This window comes from Halichoerus grypus, chromosome 14 (assembly GCF_964656455.1).
Source record: "Halichoerus grypus chromosome 14, mHalGry1.hap1.1, whole genome shotgun sequence".
NCBI classification, from domain to species: Eukaryota; Metazoa; Chordata; class Mammalia; order Carnivora; family Phocidae; genus Halichoerus; species Halichoerus grypus.
In genome coordinates this window covers 61,184,119-61,201,388 of record NC_135725.1, presented here as the reverse complement: position 1 = coordinate 61,201,388, position 17,270 = coordinate 61,184,119, and the positions used below count along the sequence as shown (strand labels likewise).

The 17,270-nt window shown below is 48.7% G+C and overlaps 1 protein-coding gene across 6 annotated transcripts in view; it reads right to left on the bottom strand.

Annotated features, from left to right (window-relative positions):
• Positions 1-17,270, bottom strand: part of LOC118541076 (stimulated by retinoic acid gene 6 protein-like) — a 58,844-nt gene that overhangs the window by 39,650 nt on the left and 1,924 nt on the right. For 3 of the 6 annotated variants that reach the window (XM_036100527.2, XM_078061489.1, XM_036100529.2), the window contains exons 1-2: positions 11,638-11,844; positions 8,587-8,728 (exon numbers count right to left, since the gene is read on the bottom strand). The exons of 2 other annotated variants lie outside the window; for them this stretch is intronic. In XM_036100527.2, the coding sequence (XP_035956420.1) occupies positions 8,587-8,627 (41 nt within the window). In that variant the 5' untranslated portion in view covers positions 8,628-8,728; positions 11,638-11,844. Of the gene's footprint in view, positions 1-8,586; positions 8,729-11,637; positions 11,845-17,270 lie in introns of those variants that run through there. One more of the 6 variants, XM_036100528.2, reaches the window with a different exon arrangement.

Here is a 17,270-nt window from a genome sequence, read left to right as displayed (position 1 = left end):
CCCTGCTCATGCTTTCTCTAAATAAATAAATATCTCGGTGAGTAGTTATTGTGACACATAATATGTGAAATGCTAAATTGGAGGTAAAATACCAGGTGATATCCCATAGCGGGGAGGGGAGGGGTGGGAACAAGTGTGGACACAGAGGGGAGAACAGCACCATCACATTCTCTTGCTTAGCAGGATGATGGAGAAAACTGTTTTCTTTCTGGGCATTATAAGAAAAATGCAGTTCTAAGTAAGTATGTTAAAAATTCATAGGTAATTCCCGGAAGAATACAAATACAGTGTAAACCTGTATATTAAAAAATATCTATGGAAGAAAGAAAATTCAATCACTCCAACAAACTACAGGAAGAGAAAAAAATAAAATCAAGATTAGAAGAGAAATTAAGATAAAATGCTATCTTATCTATTAAATTGGGAATTATTGAAAATACTACCCAGTATTACTGAAGGTTAAGACAAGTAAGTATCCATTTACTGGTAGTAAGAGTGTTAACTGGTATAAACATTCTGTGAATTAATTTTGCAATATATACACCAAGAACCTTCCAAATACAGCAATTCCACTTCTAGGAATTCTACTTCTGAAAAATACAAGCTAAGGAAATACTCAAAAAGGTGCCTAAAGATAGGCTCAGATTCTCTCTGTCTCTCTATCCCTCACTCTGTCAATCTCTCTGTCACATGTATATAACATTTGAAATGTAATATATGCTCATTGCAAAACACTCAAAATATGTACAAATGTATAAAGTAATAAATAAAAGCCCTTTCTCCTTCCATAACTATGCATATTTATAACCTCTATAGCGTTAAGCAAAAATGGGATCTGACGAAACTTGATTTCTTCATTTAACCAAGGAAAGAAAATGCATTTACTAAGGAAAGGAAATTTCTCGTGTCAATATATATGGACCCATCAGACTCTTCTGGATGGGTGGCTGCCCACACAGATTCACCAGCAGGCTGTCTCCTGCTCGAAGGGCTAAGCCGAGAACTGGTCTGGCAGTAGCTGGAAACAGGTGAGCTCAGGGAGGGTGGACAGAGCAGCTCTCTAGCTAACGGGTCCACAGCTGAGGCGTCTGGTCCCCCTGGGCTCCACACCCTCTCCGGCAGCCACCGCCATGAACATATGACGCCTACTGCGGGCAACCCAAGCTCGAAAGCCGCTGAGACCCCTTCCTGGCAGGCCCAGGGCTGGTGGGGCAGGTGTGCTGAAGGGCGACCGTCCACAGGGCTGCAGCAAAACAACAGCCCCAAATGTAGAAGACCCGCTCTCCACGGATGACGCCTTGGAAATGTGTGGATGCCTTGGACTGTTAAGTGAAAGAAAATTCCTGCTTGATCCCAAGTTGTGAAGAGTGCTCATCTCTGGGTAGTGGGATGTGAGGTCACTCTACTGCCTTCTCGTGACTTTTTTCTGAAGTGCGGTACCCAGAGATACGCCGCTTGACAGCTGTGTCCATCTATCCGATTGCTAAGAACAGTGTCTGCGCTAAGCAGAGGCAATAAACATGTGTTGAATGAATGAATGGGTTGCTCTGTGATCAGGGAAAAAACTAACGGTTGTCCCTAAGCCATACAACAGCATTCTGAAGTGAAGACGTGTGTGAAATCAGCATAAAGGCAAAACATGCAAGGTTTGTGGTGGCACAAATTACAAATCTTTAATTAAACAATTCTTAATAAAATGCTATGAGGGCCAATATGAGGCGTGCTATATAGCTGGTGCATCTAGAGCTGGTCATCCCAATTCCCAGCTCCTTGCTCCAACACCCCCCCGCCCGCTGATGCCATGTCAGAGTGGGAGGTGGGGTCTCTGTGCTCCCACAATCCTTCTGCTTCCTTTGGCCCTAACATTATCACTATGGAAATAAGTTACGGTATGATATATGATAACAACTTTCCTTAATGGATGTGTCACTTAATTATGTGTCGCTATGGCCTCGGCGTTCTGCTATTTTGGATTATCTAATCTTTGCAGGAATCTTGGGGGGGGGGGGCAGGCTGTGTTATCTCCTTTTAAAAATGAGGAACTGAAGCCAGGAGAGGCTTCACACCCCGCCCGGAAGAAGGTGAGGCTGCACGTGACCATCCTCCCAGCCCCAGCTGCCAGCTCACGGGCCTCCTTGGAGCTGCTAGAGGTGCCTGGGCTCCCAGCCTGCGGCAGACTCAGCCCTGATTCCCGCGGTCAGCCCAGCTCCCGGCACGGAGAGGCTCAGCAATGTCTGTTAAATTTAAGAAACAAAACAGAGGATCATAGAGGAAGGGAGGGAAAAATAAAACAAGATGAAATCAGAGAGGGAGACAAACCATAAGAGACTCTTTTTTTTTTTTTTTGACAGAGAGAGACACAGCGAGAGAGGGAACACAAGCAGGGCGAGTGGGAGAGGGAGAAGCAGGCTTCCCGCTGAGCAGGGAGCCCGATGCGGGGCTCGATTCCAGGACCCTGAGATCATGACCTGAGCCGAAGGCAGACGCTTAACAACTGAGCCACCCAGGTGCCCCCATAAGAGACTCTTAACCACAGGAAACAAACTGAGGGTTGCTGGAGGGGAGGTGGGTGGGGGGATGGCTGATGGACATTAAAGAGGGCACGTGATGTAATGAGCACTGGGTATAAGACTGATGAATCTCTACCTCTGAAACCAATAATATACTATATGTTAATTGAATTTAAATTTAAAAAATAAAATAAATATGAAGAAAAAAAAGAATTGTCAGGGGGGAATGTTGGGTCTATGCATTTGGTCGAGGTCAACTCCCTCTGAGCTGGTTAAGCAGAAGAGTGCCTTCTTCATGTTCCAACTATCAAGTTTTCAAGAGTAAGTAAATACTTTAGAGAAAAAAAAAGAATCCAAGGGAACTTCTCTCAGGAATCTGAGGCCCAGAGTGGGCCAGTGAGCAGACAAAGTCAGGATGCCCAGGACTATCTGAGGCATACTCAGTGAGTTCCGGCACTGACCTCCTCGTGGGTGGGCAGCAGCAGAGCTGCTCAGTGCAGAGAAGGATTAGGGAAGGAGGAAGAGGTGGGTGTGTGTGGGTGTGTGTGTGCACGCTTGTGTGCATGTATCTAGGTACCTACGTGTGCAGGTGCCTGCCTGTCCACGTGATGCCTACAGCAATGCAGTAGTCTGTGTGTTGGGGTGTCTGATTCTGGGCCAGCCCTGACCCACCTCCGTGAACCCATCAGTCCCCTCACGCACAGCCTCCCTGCGATCCTGCCAGAGTTCGCGGCAGATGTAAGAGTTTGCTCAGGCTGGCTTGTACCAGCTTGGGACCCTCACATTATCAGGAATTTTGCCAGCCAGTTGTTCAACACCACCACCGTTAAAAAATAAACTATATAAACTTATCATTAAATAAGTTGTATTAAAAAGAAAGGTAATAAAGACTCAAAACCCATCACTTTCTAATGATGTTACTGTCATCTATGCTCTTGAGGTTATTTACTTCTATTGTATCCGCATGATGGAAACTAAGTGACAGTGTGCCACTGAGCATCTCTTCCCACACTCAAAGTTCACAAACATCAAGTTGGGAATATTTATATCATGTTGGGAATATTTACACCATGGAAACTGGCAAACCTACAAATCAGGGCTTGCTTTACTGTTTTGTAGAGTGTCTATAAAGCGGCAGAGAAAATGTTAATAATGCAGATTACATTTGAACGTATGTTTGTAGCCATGACACTGTGAATAGCCAAAAAAAAAAAAAAAAAATTGAGGAAATATTCTTCCAGAATTCGATCATAGAGGAAGGGAGGGAAAAATAAAACAAGATGAAATCAGAGAGGGAGACAAACCATAAGAGACTCTTTTTTTTTTTTCTATTTGACAGAGAGAGACACAGCGAGAGGAGGAACACATTCATCTTAGAGAAATAGTTTCCGTCAATTGATGAACAAGTGAAGTTCTGACCTAACCCTTGTCTTCATTGTTTCACATTTGTCTTACTCATTAATGTAAATAAAATGATCAAATAACATTCATGTCAAAACGATGCCTATTCATCAACTGCAGGTTGGCTACAGATAAAAGAGTTCAGCAAAAACCAATGAAAGCATTCCATGAGAATTAATTGGCTGTATGGAATCTGTAATAAAGAGCATTGTATATTTCATTATTTGTAAGTTGTTTGATACATCTGTTATGTCAGTACAACTTATGTTAAACATATATTTTTTTTTTCCAGAGAGCCAATTGTTACACATTCCCTGGCCCACCACTGGGCAGACGTGGCCCTGGCTCTGGGCATGGGCATGGGCAAGAATAATGAGGATGTTCGGGGCGCCTGGGTGGCTCAGTCATTGGGCGTCTGCCTTCAGCTCAGGTCATGATCCCACATCAGGCTCCCTGCTCAGCGGGAAGCCTGCTTCTCCCTCCCCCACTCCCCCTGCTTGTGTTCCCTCTCTCACTATATCTCTCTCTGTCAAATAAATAAATGAAATCTTTAAAAAAAAAAAAAAAGAAAGAATAATGAGGATGTTTGAGTCTGGAAACTGATGTCAATATAAATTATGCTTTGGGAGAAAGAGAAGTTTAGAGGAAAAAACACAGGAGGGGGCCAGAGCCCCAACCTAACCTCTTCTCCCATGAGGAGAAAATGAGGAGATCGGATCAGTTCAGTGTTTTTAAGTTTTTTGACTCCAAGTCATAGCTGTGGCCAAGTACACACGATAGCCATGACCCAGTTCACAGGCGTGTGTATGCGTGTGTACCCACGTAAAACAAATTTTCACAACAAAATACCCTTCATATGCACGGTGTCCTCTAGTATTTTTAATTTGATTTAATTCTCTTCATTTTGTTCTGGCCCATTCTATTTTGTAAAATGCTGGTCATAACCACTAAATTAATTTTACAGCCCATTAATGCTTCTCAATCAGTTGCTTGAAAAAAAAAACCCTGACTAGGAGGTGATCACGAGGGCAGGGGGCCCCCCATCCCTGAAGGCCTCTGACTCACGGCACCCTCCACAAGCATTTGTCCTTGCACCAAGGGGTTCCCAAACACCAGGCCTTGGAGGTGAGATCATCTGGAAACTCTAGCTCAGGCCCTTATCAGCCTGCCCTTTGGGACACTGAACCAGCCTCCCGGCCCTGGTTCATCTCCCTGGTGCCAGAGTCCATCCCTCGGCGCTCCCCTGGGAAAGGACTCTCCGCAGCTCCGCAGCCACATGGCTCCCTGGCGCTCATCACCTCCTGCTGCAGGTGCCGTCTTCAGGTCTGAGCTCTCACTCTTAGCCTGGGCCTTTCCAAAGCAAGAAGCGTTTCACTCAGCTTTAAACTCCAACTATCTGCCATCTCAGCCCTACTCCTACCTAGCTTCTGACTTGGGACAGGTACATAACAAATCCAGGTGGGTGCTGAATGAATGAATGAAAAAGGAAGGAAGGAAGGGGGAGGAGGGGAGAGGGAGAATGAGAAACACGCAGCACTGGGTGTGGTGGGCTTGCATGTGGCACAGCTGTGTCCTGTCCACCCCCGACGGAAAATGCTCTCATCCACCCAGTCATGGAACCACAGACTCCCGCCCAGTCACCAGAAGGCTCTGGAATCCAACCCCCTCAGATGCTTGAACGCCTTCTAGGACCCTCCCCGCCACACCCATACCCAAGCAGCCAAGATGTCTCCTTTGGGCACTTCCGGCAGGGGGGCATCCTCTCCCCCACAAAGCCCACCCTTCCATCTCACCGAGTCAGCGGGGTCTGGAGGGAACTGAAGCCAGACAGACCTGAGAGCCAGCCCAGTCAAATACCTTGCAACCTGGGGTCAATCATTTCTCCTCCTGCAGCCTCAGTTGCCTGTCTGTGGAATGGGTTGAATGCCAGCCCGATGTCTAGCACATGATAAACCTTCAACAAATGCTACCTATTATTATTGTTGTCTTATTAAGTGAGAAGAAATGAAAATGTACATTGCTTTATTGGACAGTTAGGAATGGTTGGGAGTAGAAAAATGGGCTTCTGTCTTCTTCAATCACCAATTTTTTTCATGGTAACCCTCTCTGAACTTTCCAGACATGGGTGAAAACACCCCCATACACACCCACCCGGGCTGGCCATTCCTAGCTGTGCAGAAACCTCAAAGGAATGGGTGAGGTGAAAGCAAAGGAGAATAAAGATAAGTTATTATCTTACTGAATCTTTCACAACCTGTGCAGCATGGACTCCTATTCCCACTTCATGGGTGGGAAAACTGAGGCTTTAGAGAGATGAAGTAAATGCCCAAAGCCACTCAGCTAGTGAGTGGGAGAGCTGGAATGTGAACACTTCTTCTATTTTCTAAACAGGAAACAGACTCAAACATTAAAATTACACTAAGGTCCAGGATGCCTGGGTGGCTCAGTCGGTTAAGCGTCTGCCTTCAGCTCAGGTCATGATCCGAGGGTCCTGGGATCGAGCCCCGCATCGGGCTCCCTGCTCAGCGGAGAGCCTGCTTCTCCCTCTCCCTCTGCCTGCCACTCCCCCTGCTTGTGCTCTCTCTCTCTCTCTCTGACAAATAAATAAATAAAATCTTTAAAATTACACTAAGACATTGATAATGGCTCCATGTCAGGGGTCCTCAGAGAAAACAGTGATGCCTACTCTTCTGGAATGGACAACACGCTCAGGCCTGAGCCCTGCCCTGTGCGAAGGGCCTGACTAGCCAGCCTGGGTGCAGGGCCATGACCATGATAAAGAGGAGGTCCTGGGAGGGACACCTGGAGGCCGTGGGGGACACGGGGCTGACTTCAAAAGAATGTCAGGGGCCCAGAGGGCACAACAGCCCCATGGGGTGAGTCACGTTCTCTGGGTGCAGTCCAGACTTTTACTCTAAGTCCAGACCATACAGCCAATTGCCTGCCTCCTAGTCATCTCATTTTGGATATCCCACAGCACTCCAGTCCTGCGTGTTCCAACCAAACACTCCTGCCAACCTGCTCCTCCTCAGGGGTCCTCATGTCAGGAATGGCACCGCCGTCCCCCCATTCAGCCAAGCCAGAGACCCAGAGGCACGCTCTCCAATATACCCCCAGATCAAGTCCAGTCAGGTGGACTCTCCAATCCCTGCTGAATCCAGACACGTCTCTGCCCCCCACCCCCAGCCTCAGTCTAGGCTACCCTCTCCCTCACCCTCACCTGGATTCAGGGTAGAATTCCTGCCACATCTCACGCCTCCTGCACTGCCCCCCAACCCGTCCGTCCTCTACCCTGTGACCAGGGGGACCTTCCTGAAGTCCACCTCCAACCACACCACCCTGCTCCCTCTCAGCCCAAGGAGCCCAGCAGGACAGAGGAGAAAGAGACGGGTGCCCTCCGGCTTCCTGGTTCCCGTCCCCCAGCACTCCACTGACTCCCCTCTCTGTCCACCTGTCCTCCAGGCCACCCTCCAGTCTGTTTCCTGCCCCACGTCCTTCTTCACCCCCTGTCCTCAGGCTCCTGCCCTCAGGCTCCCGCCCTCGCTCCCCGTGCCTGGGGCTCCAGGGACAGCTACGCCCCCGCTTTTCCAAAGTTCACATTACGCCACTTCCCTTTTACAGAAGTCCTACATGAGTCCCTGGTTCCACTAGCCAAAAGAAATCCACGGGGGAGTTTCCCCTTTACAAAAAAAGGCCAAAAGCAAAAACAGTGTCCAGCGTTTGTTTCACAGCAAGCCGGGAGAGAAGCAGCAGGGACCCTGGGAGCGAGAGGGACCCCCGTCACGCCCCTTCCCCGGGAGACACCCCGGGAGACACATGTCCACCAAGCCGCCAGCGCTTTGAACTGCGTCCGTGAGCCCTGGTGCTTTATCTCCATTTAGTTTGTGCATCTGTTAGCAAGATGTGTCTTAGGGTAACAGAAAAGCCTGAGAGCAGTTATTTTGGGGTCTGGGAGCACTCAAAAGTTCTTCCACATAATGGCTTTACAGCATTCTGGCTTCTGAAAGGTTTCGTAGTGGACAGTGGGGAAGCCTGTATCTGCTTTCCCAAGTGACCCCCGGCATGTCTGTCTGTCCACGACTCCTCTCCTGCCTCTCACCCTCCACGGCACCCCCTCGACAACCTAACCAGACACACTAGGACACCAGAAAGTAACAGTTCTACTTTCTCTCATATTTTGGGCTAGTCTTTTCCATTCTTAGATCATTTAAGATGAAATATTTAAGTTCCAATGATTTTGAGTGAGAATTCTTAATGGCTGGCATTTGGACCGGACTGTCAGGTCTCAAAGTCCCTTCACATTCTCTCCTCATGTGATCTTCCCAAAGCTGGGGGTTAGGTGGGTCAGGGTTATTACACCTGATTTATAAATGAGGAAACTGAGGCACTCAGATTTTCCAGAAACTAAAGGGCCAGGAGTCCTACCCAGCTCCTCCAACACCATACCTGGGCTCTTCCAATTCCACTCTGGCTCTGAACTGGAGATAAACAGAAATCTGTTCACTGACCCAGGAACCCATCCGTGGTTCCTGTCCACCTAGCCAGCCTACCTACAAGTCAGCTAACCCGATGCCTTTCTGCCAGTTTCCACGAGTCGCCAACATCAAAGAAGACAGTTGCCAAGAACATGCAGTTGTCCAGCAGGCTCGTCTTCAGTCTGACCCCAATAACTCACCTCGAGGTTGTGGAAAGCATCTCAGCGGGGAAGCGGTGCATGTGGCCCCAGTGAGCAATCTGCTTCTCGGGGCTGTGCTTCGAGCTTCTCCAGCCTCTTGGTTATTGACTGCTTCTGATACTCTGGTGTTCTGCCCAGTTCTCTTCACAGCACCCAAAAACCCCAGAGAAAAGGCAAACATCCAGTCAAATATTTACCAGAGAATCGAAAGCGGGCAGGTGGCCGTCTTCCTTGTTTCAGAAGACAACTGGCTATTTTTCTGCTCTTCTTCCCCTTCTCCTGCTTTCTCATTTGCAAGGCAGGAACTACCTCCTCGTTCCTCTCTCCTGGACACTGGCTATCTGTGTTAGCCCCCTGGGGTGGGCACGGGGCCCCCTGAGCTATCAGAACTTTGCCCGGCAGCTAAGGCCTCTTGGGCTAGCTATAAAAATTTTTATAGGCAATAAAGTAGGACTCTGCCTCGAGGCAATAAACTAGGAAACTAAGACCACCGGCCTCAAGATTCTTTTTGGAGAAGGCCACCCATTGCCAGGAGAAGAGGCTGGAGACAAGTTCAAAACTGAACCCCACCCACAGAGCAGAACCGGCTAGCTGTCCACCAGGATTCCTGATCCCTTTCCAGAAAGTGAGGATGCTGCTAGGAAGGATCAGGCCCTGGCCTCTAGGAACAGACTTGGGGCTGAGGCTCACCAATGAATGTGAGCAGAGGTGAGAGTGGTTACTTCTGGGCCTAGACAGTTAAGAAGCAAGTGTGTCTTTTCCACCTTCCCCTTCCCCATCTGCTGGCTTAGGACTCCAAGGCCCTAAAGAAATGGGATGGGAGGAGCCTGTGTCCCTGAATCACTCTGTAGGGGAATCTGTTCTCTGCACTAACTGTCCTCTCACACACTAGTCTGTGAGCAAGAAATAAAGTTCTGTCCTAAGCCAGTCAAGTGCGGGCCTCTTTTTACAGAGAATGTTGCCCCAGCGGACGTGGCACAGAATGTGGAGGACCTGTAAGCATCATGCGGCCCGAGTCCTTTATGTCAAGGGTAAGAAAACTAAGGTTTAGGGAAGGGACGTGTACTAATAGGACTGGCCAAGCCTCAGAAAGCCCGCCGTGCCCGCGGAGCGGTGCCAAGGACGTGAGCGGCCACCCTGATGCCACAGGACTCTGCCCCAGGGGACCACTGATGGGACCAAATGCCCGGCCCAAGACAGCCGGTCCTAAACTACGTCAACCCATTATCTGTGATGGACGCTCTGCCCCGCAGACCACCTATCTCGGGAGTCTGGCCTCGAGACACAGAGCAAGAGCCGAGCGCTCGTCAGCGGAGAACCAAATAACACACAGACAGACGCGGGGACCTGAGGAGTGGTCGCGTCCTGATCAGGCCCGAACACTCCTCTCTTGCTGCTGAGAACCAGTTAAGATTTCCCGGGCACCACCATGGCCACGGATTCCAAAAGGTCTTCCGGGTCGAATGGGAACGAGACCCCAGGCCTCCCTGTCTGTCGGGTCACCGCCCGCCTCAGCAGCTCGGCCAGGCGACAGCAGCACCACGCTCCCCTCCCCTGCTCTCACTCCATTCGCTCTGCCACCGGCCCTTCTCACGCACCCCTTCACCTGTGTGTGGGGGCGCGCGCTTCCTCCTTTCCCTCCCGCCAGCCTGGAGGCGGCATCACAGTGGTGCAGCCACAACAGGGAAGGAGCCGGGGCCCCTGCAGCAACACTGGGAGACAGACGGGAAACAGCTGCTTCCAGGCTCCTCTGGATCTTCAGGGAGCAAGGAACAGGCACGCACTCCAAGTGCCTGGGGCTAACGGGGTTTCCTATTACTCCCCTGCAGGGGCTGGGGCCCAGCCTGCGAAGGCGCTGGAAACTCAAACTGCTCTTGGGAATGGTTCCTCCACCCCCGTGGCCGAGGGCTCGCTCATTCTCTTGTCTCTCTCTCTTTGGGTATTCTTTTGCTTCAGTCTCTCTATGGTGCAGTCCCTTTGCTTTTTTATAGTTTCTGCTCTCTCATGGCTTCGACTCAGCACTGTCCTGACGAGTATCCTTTCAGCTTCTCCCTCCACAGTTCACCCCCTCCTTTGCAGGGTTCCCGCAGTTCTAACTGCTAAGAGCAAAGCTCTGTCCCAGTTTATCTTTACAGGTGCATAGGTCATAGTTCAGTCTTTGTTCTTCTGTCTTGGGCTCAGTCATACAGCCCTTGTCTTCCTTTGCTAGGGCGGCCATACTAAATACCAAATACCACGTACGGCGGGGGCTTAAACAACAGAATTTATTCTTTCGCAGTTCTGGAAGCTGGAAGTCCAAGATCAAGGTGTGAGCAGGGCTGGTTTCTACTGAGGCTCCTCCCTTGGGCTTGCAGAGCAGTGCCCTTCAATGTCTCCACGCGGCCTCCCCGCTGCGCATGTGCATCCCCAGTGTCTCTCTCTCTCTCTGTGTCTTAATCTCCCCTTCTTAGGAGGACACGAATCAGATTGGATTGGAGCCCACCCTGATGGCCTCATTTTAACTTAACTATTTCTTTAGAAGGCCTGTCTCCAAATACAGTCACAGCCTAAAACACCCGCGGTTAGGGCTTCAAGGTATGTGTTTGCCGGGGGACATAATTCAGTCTGTAACACCCCTGGTCCAATCAGCTCTGGCGGAGCAGGAGAGGGCCCCACGGGCAGCTAACAGAACCATAACTGACAGATTCAGGCCATTTGTGTTTGATCCCTTTACTCCTACAAAGAACACCTTCTCCCCCTTCTGCTTATCACCCCTGTTCTTGTTCAGCAAGTCCTACCTCAAGCATAATATCTGGCATGAAGTGTCTCCGGGCCACTACGGTGTAATCTTGCTTCTCCTGGCATGGCCTGAATCTCTCATGGCATGTATTAGGCCTTCTTTATGTGCTCCGTGACACATATGTATGGAGAAGCAGTCTGGGGCAGTGGTTCAGTGTGTGGACTTTGGGGCCTACTCCACTGTGAACTAGCTGTCTAATTTTGACCAAATCACTGCTACCCTCTCTGATCTTCGGTTTAATCTGAGATAAGGTGTACGTGCTACATGGTCACCTGAGGTTGAAATGAGCCAATACACATGAAGTGTTTTAGGAGGGTGCCCGACACACAGGAAGCACTCGATGAACATTAGCCATTTGGGGGCACCCACTCTCTGCCGGGTACCGATGGAGTAGACAGTCACATCCCAGTTCGTCATGTCTAAGTCCCAGCTCCCCTCGTAGATCACGGTGACTTGGAAGCCACGACCAGATCCGGTTCAACTCAGTGTCTGGAATACAGGGGAGGCCTTGTAAATGCTTATTCTCAAAACTGAAAATGATGAAAGGAAAATGAGAAAGAGACATAGGAGGGTCAGGTCCAATGTAACTCTGTTACTGGCTGTCTGGAAACAAAGAAACACTGTAAATGTGTTTCCTCCAAAACCAGGCCCTCTCCTTCCCTGGAAGAAGCAGTTCTTGGTGCATCCAGGCTACACAGTTCAGAGAAAATAACTGCAAAGCTCTTCTCCCTCCAGACACGTGGAGATGCTATCTCTTCCGGGAGGTTCCATCTGCCAGGTGCTTCCTGACTCCATTGCCCAGGCTTCAAACGGCTATTTTAAATTCTTGGATTATAATGGTGGTTTCCCTCAGTTCTACAATTCCTCTCTTCACATCATTAAGGAAAGGTAATTGTTGAATTGCCACCGACTGCCCTGGGGAGGCTGGGAAGGCAGCCACCTTAAAGTGGGAAGAAAGCTAAATTGCCTGACCTAAAATGCTCGAGCTCAGCAAAATTTCATCCACAGTAATAAGGACCCGTTCCTGAGTGGCTACGATGCTCCAGACATGGCCCCTCTGAACCTGGAGGCAGCCCTGTGTGATAGACTTCATTTTCTCTCTTTCAAGCTTTCTCACTTTAGTGTTGAATCTAAACAAAGAACTTGATGTGCATTTATAGAACATTTCAACATTTGATTTCTCTCTACCATTCTAACTTATGCAAACCGTTCTGAAATTTGCTTCTTCTATCCAATGCACATTAATCCTTCTTGAAGTTGTGAGACATTTGAATACTTGTGCTGAGTTCATCCACATAACCAATAAAAGCACTGAATAGAGCCCTATAGCACTCCGCTAGAGACCTCTTTCCAGGAGCTGTGCAATGAGAGAGTGAGGAAAGAGATGAATAACTACACCAGAACCCAGGCTAGGCAGGCTTACTGTCTTGCAGGTGGGTATTTAGCAGGGTTCAGAGTTTGGTGACAGGCCAGAAGGGAATTCAGCAGTGCATCACAAAGACCCTGCTTCCTTCTTGAGCATTGGGAGCTTATCACAGGACAGCCTCTGTTTATTCCAAAGACATATGGCTGGCTTAATTATTAAATTTAGAAACAAAAGAACCCAGATATCCAGATGATCTAGTGCAATTTCTTTACTAGGTAGCAATGACAGCTTTCTGGAGCAGGTATGCCCCTTAACTAGAGACAATTTTTCTCACTTCAAAAAAGAATGAAACGAACCTATATTCCAATCCTGCCCCTTCTCTATCACAAACAAGCCTGGCTCCCCCTGCTGGCAGAATGAAGACAAACTCAATGGGGCCCTGTCCCCGTTTATCTTCCCAGACTAGACACAACTCTGGGTAAGTCAGCAGGAGATCTGGACTCACCTCTCAGGCGCCATCCACTTCCCCTGCCCTCACCCATTCGTTCTTGTCACAAATATTTCCAAAGTACCTGTATGCCAAGAAGTATGCCAGTCCCCGAGGATAGGTACTCTAGGGACACACCTTGGGCCCTCATCCCATGTTGGGCTAAGCTCCTGGCTTAGGCACAGTGTCCTCCCTGGGGAGGGTTTTGGTGCTTTGCAATTGCTCACAGATGGAATGCAGAGAATGAGATTACCACACCAGAAGGCAGACTGGGACAAATTGCTGGGTTGGGGTTGCGCAGGGACAGACCGGAGCAGCAGATCTGACCCTGCAAAGGCCATTTCTGGAGCACCAGGAGGGGGACCCATTTAAACCAAAGGCCAACCACGTACTGGAAAAGGAGTTCTGTGCTGGGACACCCAGAGGCCTGGGTCCTTCCCTCAGCTCTGCCCTACAGGGCTCTGCAACTTTGAGCAAGTTTCTTCCCATTCTTCCCATTCTCACCCTCTGTAAAGTGAGGATGTTGGAGGTGGTCTCTAAAGACCCTTTCTCCTTACCTGACCCCACTTGGATGTCACCTCTGTGAAGCCTTCCCTGATTTCCTTCAAGAACCCCATTGCTTCAGACAGACTCATACCTCTGAGCACACAGTGATTATCTGTACCCATTTCTGTTCTCGTCTCCTAACCGAGAGTGCTTTGTGCCAGCGCGTTGGATCATTCGAATTATCAGGAATGATTGAACTAATGAATGAGGAACAAGGTCATTTCTAGATCTGTAATCCCTACATTGTCCACAAGGTGGCAGTGTGCACAGGTGGCCGCCACACAAACCTTGCATTTGGTGGAAGCGCTGGGAAAGATGCTGAAGGGAAAAACAGAACCAGGGACTTTCCTCAAAGACTTATCCTCTGGCTCCCCGGTGCGTATGTACTATCCCTTTCCTCCCCACCTTTAAGGTGTCAGTCTGTCAGACAGCAACACAGACCCGAGCGATGGGGCTCAGGCCTGGATTCCATGTTTCCAAGCACCTACTGACTCCTCAAGGATCAGTTTAGAGAGCACTTTTTTCAGAAGGTGGACTCTTTTCCCCCAGCACTTTTCTGTAGTCACGTTTATTGCACTGAAATTGCTTCAATCTGCCTTCCTGAGGCCACCCTCTTGTGCACACAGCGCCCGGCTTACTCATCTAACCCCCTGGTGCCCTGCACAGGCCTGGTAAGCAGTACCAGGCCCTCCGAGAGCTTTGCTGAATGAAGAATGAATCAATGAATCTACAAATTAGGGACGTGATGGAGCAAGATGAACAGAGAACCATCTCCCCTCCAACAGAGAGACACCTGAGAATAAGAAAAAAAACAACTACAGTGGACCCTTGAACAATGTGGAAGGGGGTAGCACTGACCATCTGCATCGCTGAAAATCTGCACATAACTTTTGACTCCCCGAAACGTAACTGCTAATAGTATACTGTTGATCAGAAGCCTTACCGATAATGCAGTTGACCATACATATTTTATATGTCCTATGTATTGAATACTGAATTCTTACAATAAAGTAAGCTAGAGAAAAAAAATGTTATTAAGAAAAATCACAAGGAAAACACATTTATGGGACTGTACTATAAAAGAAATCTGCAGGGCGCTTGGGTGGCTCAGTCGGTTAAGCATCTGCCTTCGGCTCAGGTCATGATCTCGGGGTCCTGGGATCGAGCCCCACATCGGGGTCCCTGCTCCTTCGGAGCTTGCTTCTCCCTCTGCCTCTCTCTCTCTCTCATGAATAAATAAATAAAATCTTAAAAAAAAAAGAAATCTGCATATAGGTGGATCTGCACAGCTGAAATCTGTGTTGTTTGAGGGTCAGCTGTACACGTTTATGTTGACACCAGCTCAGGAAGAGACCAACTACTCCTTGGCACAATAATGACACACTGTTACTTGGAAAGGAGTAGAGCCAAGGGCATGTTAAAGGGAGGCAAATGCTTTCCTCAAGTGAGACTAGGCTAGGCTGCCTTCTAAGAAAATGAATCGTCTCCATGGCAAAGTGACTTCTCTTTCAATTATTTATGAGGAAACTGATGGCAGCTGATAACTCTCCTGGTAAAAAAGGAAAGTTCCAGGGGCTTCCACGTGACCCTGCCTCTTACAATAGCCCTTCCTCCATGTGTCACCGAACTGATGTTGGGATTCTGCCAGTTGCCAAATGTGTATATTCACTGTGAATTTTTTGATAAAGATTTATTTATTTATTTATTTGACAGAGAGAGAGAGCAGGGGGAAGGGCAGAGGGAGAGGGACAGAGAGAATCCCAAGCTGACTCCCTGCTAAATGCAGAGCCTGACACGGGACTCGATCTCACAACCCCAAGATCATGACCTGAGCTGAAATCAAGAGTCAGATGCTTAACTGACGGCACCACCCAGGGGTCCCATGGTTCGCTGTGATCTGATCGTGGGCCCTGAGCGCTGCAAGCCCCCCTTTAACTGTGGGCTACAGTGAGCCATTCTAGTAAAGGGTCAGAGGTCCTTCTGGGAAGGCCTTAGAGGAGGATTTATAGAATCTGTTTAACATCCTTCTTTAAGGGGACCTGGCCTCTCCTAATTAAGTCTGAAAATTGGATAAGAGAACCTGGTGATTCAAATCAACTTTTGGACACCAGACCTGGAGTTTTTCTCCATTGTACACAGCAAGTAACATTTTAGTAGGATGCTCACTATTTCATTCCTAGGGACATTAGGACAACCAGACAATGCCAAAGACCCCTGTGAGTCAAAACTAGGAGGTCCACTCCATCCTACTGTCTATCATGGTAACTACACCCTGCTGTCTTTGGCAGTTAAGTGCTACCACCTGGCCTCTGGTCTTCTGCAATCTCACCATCCCCAGAGGACTCAGGGCGCTCCTTTCAATGGGGGCAGCTCTCATCATCGTATGTGGCCAACACGGGAGAGCACCCACAGAGCTTTTCAGGGATAGCAGTGCTCCCCTCGCTAATGAATTTCCCAATGTCACAGGGAAGGAGATGGCCTCTGGACCCCCGTGGGGAATGTAGTGGGTGGTTGGTTGTGCAGGCTGTCCATAATAAATCTATTTCAACATCTCCCCTAAGCCTTTTTTTTTAGATTTTATTTATTTATTTGGCAGAGAGAGAGAGAGAGAGCACAAGCAGGGGGAGCAGCAGGCAGAGGGAGAGGGAAAAGCAGGCTCCCCGTTGAGCAGGGAGCCCGATGTGGGGCTCGATCCCAGGACCTTGGGATCATGACCTGAGCCGAACGCAGACACTTAACCGACTGAGCCACCCAAGCGCCCCTACTCCTAAGCTTTTTTATTTCTTCCTTTGCAACACACTAGGGAGTACTGGCATCTCAAATTAACTAAATGCGGATAATCATTAAGCCTCAGTTTCACCTAAACAGCTAAGTAAAGTGCAGGCACTTCCAGCTACACAAACCAACACATTGAAAACCAACACACGGAATCTCAGGTAAGTACACTCATATCAACTCAATAAAAAGTTATATTCTGTTCTCTTTGGTCTTCCATCCTCAGAATCCATTCTTGCACGTAATCCCCAAGTTGCTGCAATGTAATTTAGCAAAATCTTGACATTCTCGTGGTATAGAAGCTATATTTTCTCAGATTAGACTTTGTACTTGCCCTGCTCAAGTATATGGAACTCTAAGGCCGGTTGTGAGTCCAGTGGCGACAAGAGGCAGGTGGGGTGGGTCTTGAAGAGAAAAGGTATGCCTTGCAAGGGAACAGCCCTTAGCAGGGTCCTTAAACAAGGGAAAGTGGATCCTCTCAGACATAATCTGTAAACTGCTTCCACTGGGGGTGGGGGAAGCTCAGAATAACTCAGAGGCTCAAGATTCTCAACTTCATCTGCTTCACCTGAGTCCACCCAAATATCCCCATTCCAAGTCCAGTACCTACACACGGTTGTTGTATTAATTTGTGTGGGTTTTATAGTTGTTTACAGCAAGAGGGTAAACCTTCTATCATATCTTGGCTGCTCAGCATCTAAATTTCCATCTTTACAGAGCTCCGTATCTTG